The sequence below is a fragment of the Dipodomys spectabilis genome, unplaced genomic scaffold (genome assembly GCF_019054845.1).
Source record: "Dipodomys spectabilis isolate Male_0828 unplaced genomic scaffold, ASM1905484v1 ptg000145l, whole genome shotgun sequence".
NCBI lineage: Eukaryota > Metazoa > Chordata > Mammalia > Rodentia > Heteromyidae > Dipodomys > Dipodomys spectabilis.
The window spans coordinates 6,894,591-6,910,000 of NW_024870822.1; the positions used below are offsets into that span (position 1 = coordinate 6,894,591).

The 15,410-nt window shown below is 39.5% G+C and overlaps 1 protein-coding gene across 1 annotated transcript in view; it reads right to left on the minus strand.

The window, feature by feature from the left end:
• Positions 1–15,410, minus strand: part of Elp4 (elongator acetyltransferase complex subunit 4) — a 172,515-nt gene continuing 157,105 nt past the window's right edge. The window contains exon 10 of the mRNA XM_042691717.1: positions 1–336. Within this exon, the coding sequence (XP_042547651.1) occupies positions 205–336 (132 nt within the window). The 3' untranslated portion in view covers positions 1–204. The remainder of the gene's footprint in view (positions 337–15,410) is intronic.

The window sequence follows — 15,410 nt, forward strand, 5'->3', positions numbered from 1 at the left end:
AAAAAAAAAAAAGAATTTCAGCCCTATACTTTTGTATAAAAAGTTGGTTAAAAAAACCCATAAAGAATGGCAGTCCTATTTTGTAATCCTGTGTTTTTCAGGGATTGGAAGGGTCAGATCATTAAGAACAATATTTATACAAGCTGTTAGCGATCATAATTAGAGTGTCATATAATTCTGCATGCAACCACTAAGGAGGAATCTCTAGAAGTCCAGGTGCTTCTTGCCTCCGGCCATCATGCCACAACCTGGGCCCAGCAGCTTGGCGGAATCTGCCAGATCCTGTTTGCTTGAGCGGCTCACTGTATCTGACAAGTCTGGAGGCAAATGCAGTCGCTATGGCAGAGGATTCCAAGAGAAGGAAAAGAAGAAGAAAACGTTAAATTTGCTTTCACCAGCATTCTTCCGGATACAATATTATGCTCTGTGGATCAGCATTTTTGTCTTGCATGTAAAATTCCTGCTAAAACAATCCTTCAGACTGAAGTCCATTCTTACTAGATTTTTTTTTTTTTACAAATTACAAACCACTGATGAAACTGGACCAAGTATCTTAGTGGGATATTTTCAGGGTCTATACCTAAATGTATTATGACTTTCTACTTACTTAGGTAGAAATAAAAACATGTAAATGCACAAATTGAAAAATATATGGATTAGAGTAAGGGTTTTTTTTTTTGTTGTTGTTGTTCCCTTCTTTTTTGTTCTTTTTGGTTGGTCCTGAAGCTTGAACTCAGGACTAGGGCACTATCCTTGAGCTTTTGTGCTCAAGACTAGCTCTTTAACATTTGAGCCACAGGTCCATTTTCTGTTTTTTGGTGGTTGACTGAAGAGTCTCAGGGAGGTTCCTGTCTCGGCTAGCTTCAAACCATGATTCTTAGATCTCAGCCTCCTGAGTAGCTAGGATTACAGGCATGAGCTACCAGCACCTGGCCTTGTCCTGTTTTTGACAGGAATCCAACATGCTTTTTAAATCCGATGTAGCTTTTCAGGAACTATGAATTCCACACAAATGCCTATATCCCATTGTAATTTGACTTGATAATTTGGTTTCAAGATTATAGTTTTTTATTTTTGTTTTTGTAGGCTGTGGGGCTTGAAGCAGGGCCTGGACACTGTCCCTGAGTTCTTTTTGCTCAAGGCTACCAGTCTACAACTTTGAACTACAGCACCACTTCCAATTTTCTGGTGGTTAATTAGAGATACGAGTCGTACAGACTTTCCTGCTTAGGCTGGCTTTGAACTGTGATCTTCAGATCTCAGCCTCCTGAGTAGCTAGGATTTCAGGCGAGAACCACCAGCAGCTGGCAGGATTATAGTTCTGATTGGAGCTGACAACCTTCTTAGAAATGTTGACATATTGAAAAAATGCTGGCAAACATAGGGATTTTTTTTTTTTATATGCTTAGGTACATCAACTATGTCTTGTTCCAGGTGTTGGTTAAATTTGATTGTATTTTTGTGTTGGAGCATGTCTTCAAAAGCATAGTTTGCCTTTGAATATTCCCCCTCAGCCCAAATGTTTTAATGAAGATACAGACTGATTTAAACAGATATACTAACTGACCATAATTATAGTAGTTACTATATATGGGCAGTTTATTCATATTTAAAAATAGGTTTTTGTTTTAGAAAGAATATATAATCCATCAGTACTCCTCGTCCACAATCTGTTTCATAAAAATCCACAGTTAAGGACACAAGCATTTGGCTCTCTTTGTCAATGGATTCCACATCTCTGGATTCAAACCACCATGGCCTGGATATATTTGAAAAGACATGGGTGGAACATGTACAGACTTCCTTCCTTGCTATTTCTCTGGACCCATTATAATACCTACTTACACAGCATTGTGTTACATATTACAGGGAATCTTGAGATAATTTCAAGTATACAGGAAGGTTTGTGCAGGTTCTATGCAAACCTCCTGCCATTATTTACAAGGCATCTGTAGATTTTGTTATCCGAAGGGGTTCTGGAAGCCATCCCTTGGGGTTATCAAGGAACTGTTGGTTGTGTGAAGCACACAGTGTGTGAGGATGGGTAGGGAAGGATGAGACTCTTCAATGATGACTAACCAGAGCTTTCTAGAGGGCATGGGACCTGCAGACAATCTAGATGAAACCCTTCATTTGGAAAACTCCCTTCAATATGACTCACCAGAAAAAAAAAGATGAAAAAAAACCATTTTTTTGTGTGTGTCAAAATATTATGGTCCACAAGCATATGTTCCAACTGCATTCTTTTCTGATGAAAAGCTTGTTTACTCTCACGTAAACATAAGCTGTGTGCAAATGTTCAAAAGATTTCAAGGCATTTTAAGTAACTTGTGAAAAGATAGTTCTTCATTTTATTTGCTTATATTACCTTTTTAATGCAAATATATTTAAGAGAGAAGGCAACATTACATAGGGAACATATATACATGGTTAACAAACATATCAGAAACACCAAAAAGGTGACGTTATTATTCATATAGTAATATTCACAGGGAACTATTCATTTTATCCCCAGTACCCAGCCTTGTTACTTGTCAAGTAATTAAATGCCTATTTCTTGAATGATTAATAAAAATAACACCTCAAATGAAACCTATTTCTGTTTTAAATATGTCTCTAATTTCTTTAAATACTTTAAACATTTCTTTAAATATTTATTTCTTTAAATGATTCTCTTATTTCTCCTTTGTTCTAGAAAAGATTCCCTGAACAAAAACCAGCATGAAAAGGATCAGAGATATAAGAGATTTTTACATCTTTCTTGAACCTAGGGACTGGGTGCTATCCTGAGTGCTTTTATTCAAGGCTACTTTGAGCCACAGTGCCACTTCTGGATTTTGAGCAGTTAATTGTAGATAAGGGTCTCACAGGGACTTCTTTTTTGCCTGGGCTGGTTTTGAACCATGATCGTTAGATTACCACATCCTGAGAAGCCAGGAGTACAGGCATGAGCCACTGGTGCCTGGCTTAAAAGAAACTCTGACTTGGTACTTGCAAGGTTTATAGGTTATATGGAAGTTAGTTACCATGAATAAACATGTGTGTGTGTGTGTGTGTGTGTGTGTGTACACTTTTGGTTGGGACCTCACAAACATCAGATAGTAAAATTAGACTTTTTAGGAAATCAACATATATTTAGAATCTGCAAGGTATTCTAAAAGAATAAACAGAGCACCTTCTACATACTTTATTTCCTTATAATCTGGTAATGTGACTAAGAGAAACACATAAGTCACCCTTTAGCAAACACTCCAAGTTATGCATACCAGAAAGGCAGAGACAAAGCAGAAATGGTGGGGGAAGGGGAGCAGGAAAAAGCTTCACAGAGATGGGATCTGAGCTGGGTCTTAAGTGGTAAACTGGATTCTGACATGTTGAATGAGGATTTGCTTAACAGTAGGACCAGTATACCTGTAAGTCTGCAGGATGTGTTTGGTTGAAGGGTCATCTTGCTCTAATACTCCAAATGGGAGAACTAGTGTAGTTTACTCAGGACTAGCAAAATACAATTTAAATTTCAGGAGCTCACTTATTTGCTTCTTGACTGGCTAAGAATTTCTCTTCTTTACTTCTTTTCTAGGCAAATGAATGCAAGCCAGTTGGCTGCAAGCCCTTCATTGCAAAACTAGCTAAATGTGACATGTGATGTGTTCAGAAATCTTTTAGGTTGAATGGCTTTGAGGGAAAAAAAAAAATCACCTATCATTTGTGTGCGACTTCTGAGCATAAAAATTTGGAGTAACTGCTTCTAGCCAAATGCTAGATGACAAAGCAAGCTGGATATTTATGTCCTTAAGAAAAAGCTCAGGGATGGCTCTTGGAGATTTGTAAATCTGTGTGTAGGTTTGCCGGCTTCTTTGGATTGTTGCTTGAAATATGCTCACCATGCAATGGAAATTCTCTAGCAGTGGGCTTTGGTTTCTTTCTTTCAGAGCTCCCCCCTGTGCACCTTGTCAGTGCGATGTGAAGCAGGGAGGAAGGAGGAGGGATCGGGTTCTTGGCTTGCCAGGTGCGTCAGGGAGTTTTCCTTTGAGGCTTCCAAAACCTTTACATACTTGACAAGGAAGTGTTCAGATGCTGCTATACCCTAGATCTGTCTTCTGGAAAAAAAAAATCTTGCAGAGCTGTATAGCTTGGTGACCTCCTTTGACTAAAGGCTGAGGGGAATACATTTTTATACTGAGTTTTTTACTAAGGGTGTAAATAAAAATCAGACTATAATGAAAATGACGATCTGACTGTGAACCTTATAAGCCAAATCAAAGTGCTCATCTTTTCTCCTTTAGCCCTTGGGGTTCTAAGGCAAGCAAGGTTCACTAGCACAAACATATTTTGTCTTCTAAGCTGAGTATTATTTTTTTTTTTCCAACTGGTTTACTTTTCTCAGATTCTTGGAGGAAACAGAAACATTGGCTAGTTCCCTGTTTTTCCCATTACCTTGTCTACAATGGAGATTTCTATACAGCCATAGAAATGGGGTGAAGTTGTATATGTGGGGGGCTGCTACCAAAAGGCACCCTCAGGCTCTTAGGAAGTCCAAAGCCATAGGCTAGGAGCTGCAGAGGGGATTTGCTGTGCAGCTTTGGGGGGTAGCAAGGAGAGCTGGACTCTCAAGTTCTTTCTAGTGCCTGTCTCTGCCTCTGCCCTAGGCTTAGCCACTGTACACTTTGCTCCTTCTGAGGTAGCAACAAAACGGATACTAAAGACACATAGAATGGGGTTTCCTGGCTCAATGGTTCCCTTTCTAATTCTTTCTCTACCAGCCTGCTAGACCTGTGCTTAGCATACAGTTTCTAGGCAGAAGGGCCAAGATAATGAATCTACATTTCGCCTGGATTTGAGACAAATTGCAGGTAAATACTCATTAAAATAAGTTTAATCAGCTTATATATATTTTTTATATTTTGCCAAGACCAAACTGTCAGGTACTGTTTATTTTCTGAAGACAACTGATAGGTTAAAATTTTAACCCTTTCTTGGGGCTGGTACTAGTTGACTGTTTTGCTCATGCTGGTGTTCTACTACTTCAGCCATAACTCCATGACTTGTTTTTTGCTGGCTAATCGGAGGTTAAGAGTTTCATGGACATTGTCTGCCCGGGCTGGCTTCAAATTGGGAGCCTTTAGATAGCAGTCTCCTGAGTAGCTAGAATTGTAGGTGTCAGTCACAGATGCCCAGCTTTCTTTTCTTTCGTTTTTCTTTTTGCCAGTCCTGGGTATTGAACTCAGGGCCTGGGCACTGTCCCTGAGCTTCTTTTGCTCTAGCCTAGCACTCTACCAATTGAACCACAGTGCTACTTCTGGCTTTTCCTGTTTATGTAGTACTAAGGAACTGAACCCAAGGCTTCATGCATGCTAGGTAAGCACTCTACTGGTAAGTCACATTCCCAGGTTCTCTGTCCCATCTTGCCCCGCCTCCTCCAGCTTTGTTTTAATCTTTTAAAATATTTTGCCATTCCCTTTGCTTATAAAAACAGAAAGTCACTCAGATTTCAAAGTAGTGGTAACACGTTTTCACTTTTCTTTAAAATATACCCTGTTTTTCTCAAACCATCACAAACAGATCTTTTTATTTGTCACTAAATACAATTGTGGGATATTGGTGTCTCACACCTGTAACCCTGGCTACCCATGATCTGAGGATCAAGTTTAGAAGCTTGTTTGTCTGTTGGTTAGCAAATAAATCCAAGAGACTCTTATCTCCAATTAACCAGGAAAAAGCCAGAAGTGCTCAAAGTGGTATAATGCCAGCCAGAAAAAAAAAAATCTGAATTTTAAGTGGTTCCTTGGATTGGTGGCTCACATATATCAGTTTGTTTGACTTTAGTACTAGTTTCATCCACACTAGCTTTTCCAGAATTACTATGTTCACCATAGCATTTTAATTTTTTCTAACAAAGTTATCATGGATGAATAGGTAGACTGGCATGCCTTTCCTATATCTTTCCCAGTGCTGTCTGGAATCATTTTATTAATTACTTTGTTCAAATCCTTTGCCTGTACTTCTTTCATGGGGCTTGAACTCTGGGCCTGGGCGCTGTCCCTCAGCTCTTCAGCTCAAGACGAGCGCTCTACCACTTGAGCTACAGCGCCACTTCCGGTTTTCTGGTGGTTTATTGGAGATAGGAATCTCACAGTCTCTCCTGCCCGGGCTGGCTTTGAACCACGATCCTCAGATCTCAGCCTCCTGAGTAGCTAGGAATACAGGCATGAGCCACTGGTGCCCAGCTAGTCAGGCAGTTTTTGATCAGAACATCCCCAGTAATTACTTCAAATTTTCTAAATGAAACTTCATCATTCTGAAGATCAGCAAGACTCACCTCAAATACTTGACCCTTTAAGATGCAATTTGTGTTTCTTAAGTCTTTGTGATTAATGTTATTCTATTATCTCTTACACTGAGCATGGCCAGTGCTTTTACATCATGCCAACCTTTCTTAGAAAATGGATCTACCACTTTTGTCTTGGCTCCCCCCCCTTTTTTTTTTTTTTTGGGTCTGGTTGTGGGGCCTGAACTCTGGGCCTGGGCGCTGTTCCTCAGCTCTTCAGCTCAAGGCTAGTGCTCTACCACTTGGGCCACAGCGCCACTTCTGGCTTTTTTTCCTTTCTGCTTATGTGGTGCTGAGGAATCGAACCCAGGGCCTCATGCATGCAAGGCAAGCACTCTACCACTGAGCCACCTTACCAGCCCTCTTGTCTCCCTTTTTGCTGCCTTTTGTAAGGCATTTGTTTTTGCTGTCTACCATAGTGCTTCTCAGCCAATAAGGGAAAACCATGCTCAATTTAAATGCACATCTTACAGGTCCCACATTGATCTTCTAACAGCAGTGGCCATTGATACTTTCTGCCTCCATGTTAAGTGCTATGGCAGAAGTCATGGTACAAAAGCATGAGACATGGAGGAAGCGTGCACTATAATATTTGATTGTGTCCTCAGCTCTCAGTCTGACTCCCAATGCTCAATCCAGCTGTCTAAGCCTCAATGTTCTCAGATGAGAACAGTCTTCCCTTCACAAGACTGTTCTCAGGATCAAATAAGATATAAGTATATTGTGAATTATCAAATATTATACTAATTTATTATATTTATTCTTGTCTCTCTTGGCCCACAAAGTATATAGAATACAATGTTATAAAAGGAAAGAGTTTTATCAGGACAATGAAGTAAATCTTACAAATATAATGAATCACATATGATTTATACATGATAGCAACAGAATACTGGATTTAGCTGCCAGGTCTCAGACAGTAAGCCAGCATCTGAGTATACAGTATACACAATCCTCTTCTGAGGCTGTGTAAAGAAATGGAAAGGGAAGCATGCTCACACTTGTGAGTTTCCTCATACTTGATGAGGCGATATAAATGGGCCCAGTATAAATGTTCATTGCTGTATTAAGAAGGCAATTTGGGTGGGATTCATCTTTTTTTTTTTTTTTTGTCGGTTGTGGGGCTTGAACTCTGGGCCTGTATGCTGTCCCTGAATCCTTCAGCTCAAGGTGAGTGCTCTACCACTTGAGCCACAGCACCACTGCCAGTTTTTTGGTGATTAATTAGAGATCAGAGTCTCATGGACATTCCTGCCCGGGTTGGCTTTGGACCATGATCCTTAGCTCTCAGCCTCCTGAGTAGCTAGGATTACAGGTATGAGCCACTGGTGCCCAGATTCATCTTATTTTTATAATCTATCTTCTGCATGTCTTCATTGCTGACAAAATAACTAATAAAGAAAGCATCAGAAGATAAAGTTTCTCTGTTTACATTTTAAGGTTATTTTTGACCTTTACATAATGGAAATTAACAAATAAACAAAAGCTGTCCTATTCCATTCCAGAGTCTTTATGGTGTCTGATGTGTTCACCTGTAGGGTGATTTGTTGTTTTCTGCAGCCATATTCTGTGACTCAGTGCTCTGAATGGTAGGGAACGGATAAGCAGCTCATGCCTGTAATCCCGCTACTCAGAAGACTGACATCTGAGGATCTCTGTTCATCATGGTTTAAAGGATGGACATAGCAAAACACTGATCATCAGGAGTATACAGAAGCAAAGAGCAATGACTGACTGCTTGGGGCTTCATTCTTGGTTTCTCACCAAGATGAGAGCTAAAGCAATGTGTGTGCTTAGAGCTTCTCTTGCTCTATGAATAGAGAGATAGTTCATTTTCCTCAGTGGAGAATGGTTTCCTGCTGGGGCCCAGATGAGGTAGGCCTGATATATTCATCATGGAATCATTGCTATTATTTTTCACAAGATTTCAAAGTGTTGTTTGAGTGTATAAAGAAATGTACACATGACCTTGCTCATGTAACTGTAACCTCTCTGTACAGTATTTTCACAATAAAAAACTTACAAAAAGGTTGTGTCTTATGTTATTATATAATTGCATTTTTCCTACATTGATATGATTACACTATGATTACATTATTACAATGTAACATGTGGTTGCAATTATTCTACTTTTGGTTACAATTTTATGATGTGGAAGATGCTTCTAATTTTTTGTGAAATCTGTCCTGTCCTAATATTCAGAGAGGCCAGCAGAAAGAACACCACCACAACATTTTTTGTTTTTGTTTGGGATTGGCAAATTCAGATTTGGTACTAGCTCACTATATATATATATATATATATATATATATATTTTCTTTCTCCCAGTCCTGGGGCTTGAATTCAGGGCCTGGCACTGTCCCTGAGCTTCTTTTGCTCAAGGCTACTACCCTACTTCAAGCCACAGTGCCACTTCTGGCTTTTTCTGTTTGTGTGGTACTGAGGAACCCAGGGTTTCATTCATGGTATGCAAGCACTCTACCACTAAGCCACATTCCCAGCCCTGGCTCAGTATTTTTGAAAGTCTCTGCTAAGTATGGTCAGGTTTTAGGTTTACTTTTCTGTTTGTTTAAGATCCAAATTATTCCCAAGGTTTAAGATTAAAATTGTTGTATTGAATACCATAACAATACTATATCTTCTGAATGAAAAAAAAAACCCTCTCATTTGTTTCTCCCTGATTGATCTGAAAATTAGACAAAATTTCAGAGTTGGAACACTTCATGTTGGCTGTCCATAGAAAAATGCTCAGGTGTGCAATTATTTTGACCGTCAATTATAACTGACAGGATTGTCTTGTCTCCAACTCTTGCTTTCACCTCTCTGAAAGCAGATTGTGAAGAACTTACTTGTCTAAACAAAAGTATGATTTGTGAAAAGGTATGTGTCTGTGCAGAGACTGTTAGTTTACTCTCACTATTTTTTCTTCAGAGAGTAAAAAAAAAAAAACACAAAAACCATAATCTATGAATATAGGCTGCATTTCCCAGCTTCTTTTGCTAATAGATGAGACTGAGTGATTACATCATTCTGGTTATTTCAGCTTTTTTTTTTTTTTTTTTTTTTTGCTTTTTCAGACAGAGCAGGCTGGCAGGGCAAGCTGGTCTTGGACTCATGATCGTCTTTCCTCAGTCTCCTGAATTCTTGTGTATTACATACATTCACTACCATGCTTGGCTGGTCACTTCTAGCTAAGCAATGGCTGTTAGAGAGTTTTGACTGTGTGGATATGCAGGCTGCGTGTTCACAGCATGAGTGAGTGCCTCATGTGTGGAAAGGTAGGAGAGGAAAGGAGGTGTGCTGCATATCAGTTCTCCCCCATGTCTTCATGTTCTCACGTTCCCTGACCTAAGTTTGAACTGGGCTATCCAAAAGGTACATTTGGAAGGGAAGGAAGATAAAACATATGTAATAGCTTGTTAACCTGATAACTTCAAAATATTTAGGCATAGTTATGTGGTCTTTTATTTGTATTCTTGCTCTAGGCTCTGCAAGTGTTAGGGGTAAACCTAAATTGCCTCTTCCCATTTGCTGAAATGTAGACTCGAGGATGGGTGCTGCAGCAGCTGTCCTGAACATTAAGTGAAACCTATCTGCCAAGAAGGACAGGGCAAAATGACAGTCTAGGATCTCCGGGTACCAACTGGCCATTAGAGGAGCCTTGGACCATTCAACTGGGCTTTTATGTGAAAGGGAAATGAACTTCTACATTCCTTAAGCCACTGCATTTTTGGAATTCTGTAACAGCAGTCCAACTTATATTTATATGTTACATGGAGCTTGGTAAATGACACATGGAACACTCAAGTTCTGGGACCTTAAACTGTGCGGACTTAGTTGTTGGCAGATGGGTGGTAGATCAAATGCTGCCATCATCCTTGTGATAACTTGGAAGGCAAACCTTCTACCTCCCAAACACTGTCTTACGTGGTATGTTGGAGAACGTCAGAATATTGACATGTTTGTTGCTTCTTGCCACTTTTAGCAAATGTATTTATAAAAGAGATGAACTCAGGCTAGAATTACTGAATTTTCAAGAAGAGAAGGGAACTGAAGTTTTGTTGAAGGTGGCAGCCCACAGCTTACAATTGAAACCTACAAAAGGTTCAATAAGTCTGAGCCTTGCAGGATTGGAAACACCCAAATGTTTTTGTACCTCTACACTGGGGCAGCAACCTTTGCTTCAGACATATATGCCTGAGCCTTGGCTATACAGCTCCAGCCAACTGAAGGAAGCCAGCTCAGAGAAACGGTCAGCTGAAGGGTGGTTTTTAATCCAAGGAGAAAAGGTGGAATGGAGAGGCCAGAAAACAGGACTCAAACCTAGCGATGCAACAGTTGTGGCAGGCAAGAGAAGGTGGTCCTCAGTAACCACGCCCATGGCTGGCTGCTGTGCCTTCTCATCTGGTGAGGGAAACAGAAGCAGTCTTCTTGCTGTACCTGCAGGTGTTCTGCAGGTAACTGTTTTGGCACAAGTATTCTAATGACTCTGTACCAGTTTCATGGGAGATGAGAGGCACCTGTGCAGTTAGAGGCCAGGTTGATGTACAACTGTTTAGCTAGTTGGGCATCAACATTCAGGTACAGTGACATATGTGGGGTGCACTAACTCCAATACTGTGTCCTTAATGGTGAGCTCCAGAGGTGATCTCCAACTCCTTACCTTTCTGACTGTGGTACAGGTAGCAGTGACCAGAGGTCAGTTTGGTGGCACTATCTCCCCCAGTTATTTCTCTAACCCTCAAAGGTTTTTTAAAAATAAATTTTCATTCTGCATAAACTAAAGAGGTAGATTTTTTTTTTCTACAAATGAATCCTAGAACTATGTCTAGACAAATGCTTTGCTGGGATTACTTGCATGTAGAATGGAAGGGAAGCAAATACGCTGAGAATCTTCTAACATCTTGAGGGAATTGTATTGTCAAAGAAACTACAAGCCTGGCCAGAAGCGTATAATTATTCAAGCCCTAAAAGTCATCCTAGGTGTCAAACCTGGGCTATAAATAAGTGAGCGGTGAAGACTGCACAGCTCCCAGAGGACATATCCTTCCAATGGTGACTTCACACAGTCATGGATGGCAATATACAAGGAATAACTTCTGAGTTGGAAGCAGAAGATAACAGAAAAGGAAGTTTCTTCGAGGGCCCACAGTAAGATACTACAATTTTCCAGGGTAGAGAAAGCTGATATTTTTTAGCCTCCTTACTCAGTGCTAGCTAGGAAGTATGTACATATGAATGCTGTATATGGATATCTGAGTTTTGTAGGGCTGATAATTATCTTCCAATATTGACTCCCTGCTTTCCATTTCTTAGTAGAAGCCATTGTGAACCAAGACTCCATTTCTTAAATTGCTTTGTGATCATGTCTGAAACAATGGGAAAGAGCAGGGTGATATAACAACTTCAGTGTATTCGACTGAGTTGAACTTAGGTAGTCTAGTGCTAACATTTACACTCATTCTATTCAACATTTCAGAACAACACAATGAACAATACAAGTCAGATCCCTGCTTTCATTGAATTCATAACCTTTTGGAATTCATGGAACATATACACATATATTCTTGGCTGAGATAGGAGAAACTTGTAATGTATAGAAGAGAAGGTAACTAAAGATCAACTGGACAGAGAGGGATTCTTTTAAAGAAATCAAACATTGTGATACTATGTATTCATATAGTGATGAGTCAATGTTCTTGAATTTTCAGCCATTTAAGATATGGGGAAGTCTTATTAGTCTCCTTTCTTTCTATACAACCTAAAGGTAGTGCCTTTTAATTTTTTTATTTTTCTTATTCATTTTATTCATGTTAATATAAGAAAGACTAAAAATGTTTTAGGCAATGATTGAAATAATGGAACTTGAATTGTTAAAACTGGACAGGAAAAAAAACAACACCCTGGAAGATGTTTTCCTGCTGCTCCATCTCCCCTCAGCCTCTTCCCTGGGATAAAGGAATGGAATAGAGAAGTCAGACCTGGCCCCTACCATCCCTGTGCCCTCTGAGAGTGCTCTGTTGCTCAAATGGGGTTCCTCATATCTCCTAACAGACTGCCTTCCATTCATCTTTCATTAATTGTGCAGCAGGATTTCTCCCTCTGGAACCTTTCCCTTAGTATCCAACTGCTGCTTAACCTAAGGCTTCTCTGGCTCTGGAACACAAAATGCAGGCAGGAGCATACAAGCTCCAGAGTGCGTAGAATTTGAATGAAGCTTCAGAAGGGCCATGGGGAGAGGTGCTTCAGTTCTAGGGCCTACTACAGATCTCACAGGAAAGAGAAGTAGGTAGGCATTTTTTTCTGGGACAGATTGTTATTTTGACAGAATCTTCAAGCCTGCTTCACCCAGGAAATCCCTTTTCTACTTGAGAAGCAATTACAAGCACTTCTCTTCAGGTCCCTTAAAAATACTAAGGTATTTTAGGAGCATAGTTTTTTAGATCTGAATGCTGAGCTTGGAAAACATGTAGAAATGAATTCTAACTACCAATTATAAGACAGGTCCTTTTTAATTATTCCCACCCCCCCTTAAAGCACATAATATGGTGGCTTCACTGGAGAAAGTAAGAGGGAACACTCTGTTTTTGTCTACTAGAATTCAAATTAATGTTTGTTTACAATGATCATATGAAACTTCCTACTCAGTAAGATGGATAGTGCACATATTCAGGATGATTCCTAAATCCTTGGGAGTTTTAGAAGTATAGCAGGTATACTTATACAATTTAGGGACTGGCAGAGATTTGTCTAATACATAGCTTATGGAGTAGATGAAATCAAAAGGGATGAAAAAGCAGGAATTAGGGAATTTTGAAATCAGGTAATTTACCAGATTCTTAGTTTATCATGTTACTGTCAGTCTACCTAACTTTCAAAACTGCAGCTTTGTACAAACAAGCATTTCTCTGGACATGTGGCTATCCTATGTTTTTATATCCTGTAGAGCGTACATATGAACACAGGCTGATTTCCATTTGGCTGTATGTGAATGACTTCTGAGAGCATAATGGCAAATGTGTTTCTCTGCATAATGTCCTACAGTGTATGCAGAGCAGTACTTTTGGAAGACTGAGAGGGAGTGTGAAATGCTCGGCTGCCATCATGATGTAAAGCATCCTGACAGCACTAAATCTCCCAACTACTCTCTAGTTACTTTGAGACCCCTACATTTAAGGGTCTGCTAGTTCCTGGGTATGAAGAAAGAATTTTTAATGGGGCCAAATGTAGGTGTTTACAAGGGGGAATTGTTGTTTTTTATTAGGAGCTGCCTTATGTTCAATAGTTGTATTTACTTTGTCAAGCTCGCCAGAATTAGAAAATCCCCATTGCTAGGCAGCCTAGAGCGCCTGCTAAGTATTTCTGGGCATTCAGAACTGAAGCATGTGCTGCCCAAAGGCAGGTTTCATTACAGTGTGTTATTTAGTCCTCTTTCGTCCCTCCCTACCCCCACACTCCCAAGATAGGAGCACTTCTATAACAGGAAATCTTGGTTACTTTATGCTGAAACATATTTACATGACTGAAACACGACAATTAACACATTTGTAAAGCTTGAGGGGTAGGCACACTTTAATGGTTTTTTGAAGCAGGCTGATTTCCTGGAGCTTTTCATCTTATTTTATTTTGTTCTGCACGCATGAACAAGTTCTTCTTTACTATAGGTATTTGATAAAGTCTACCTGGTATGAATATGAATGAAAACAACACAAAAATTTCATGTTCATAACCATTCTTAATTCCTTTCACCGGTTCAATGTACATTGAAGCTGCACTATTATTTTTCTCATGCTGTGCTGGCTTTTATACAAAGGCAGTTAGGTAGTATGTTTTTAGTGTGACAAAACATGGCTTTCCGCTATACTGATCGGCTAAAAACTTTTCATAACGAATTACAAGTATCAATTACAAAGAAGATTTTCTTCACTCTTCAGGAACACATAAAGGTATGTTCCCCTTATGTAGTGTGTATTTCACTTGCTCTACAAGTGGTACTGTGTATGTGCTTTTTGCCTTTGTGTGTGTATGCACGCATGTGCGTGGGTGTGTACGTACACATATAAGTAACCTCACATGACAAAGTCACCGTGAAGATTTGTTTTATTTGACATGTGTATGTGAATTAATTGCTAAAATCTTGGTAAAATTTGGGGATAAAGCTCCTTTGCACTCAAGGCTGTCTGAAACAAAATGAAAACTTCCATTTTTCTTTCATTTCAGAAAGCATACTAGTCCCTGCCCAATTCCCACATAAAAGTTGTGGAACACTTACAAACCCTACTGTATTCACCCAGTCAGCCTGTACCTCTATCTCCCCTGCACAGCTTTTCCCTCCTCCCTAGTTTCAAAGAAAGCTCATGAACAGACTGGGCAAAGCTAGACCCCTTTCGCCACATGCTTCCTTCAGGGCAGTGATGGGGCAGCCAAGACGGAGCGTGTAGCTGAGGGACACAGATTAGAGATGAGGATTTAACTCCAAAGAGTAACTCTTTGCTGAAGTGACTTCACAGAGAAGAAGTAAGCAGTTCTCCAATTTGGTTTGAGATAGAAACTCCATGAATAATGGAGAAAAGCTAAAAGAAATGTAAAGCAAGGAAAAAATACTGATGGAAAGAGCCAAATATTTGTGAGTATAGATAAGTGACTGCCTATTTTTAAGGCTTTTTTTTTTGGCTTGGTTTAATCAAAATTCATGTTTATATAGAAACATAAACAAGAACTAGATTTTAATTTCCACATGGATAATTTAGAAGTAATTTCTCATAGAGATTATTTTCTATTCTTTAAAAACTCATTTGCTTTCCATGTAGAGGATTTTCCCCCCATTACTTAACTTTACCGTTGAGCTAAATCTGTTTACAAGGAGGTCTGAAAGAACCTCAAAAAGTAGTACCATCATTATATACCACATTGGTTAAAACCTGCCCCAGGTTTTCACTGCAACAAGAAGGCTACTCTGGTCAAATAGAAGCCATGAGATACTCTCATCTTACGCAGGGTCTGCAGGTATGCTATGGGAATGTTCCTTTTGGTATTTGGGAAATTCCATTCCAAAATGAAATAGTGAAGGGGAGTGAGTTTA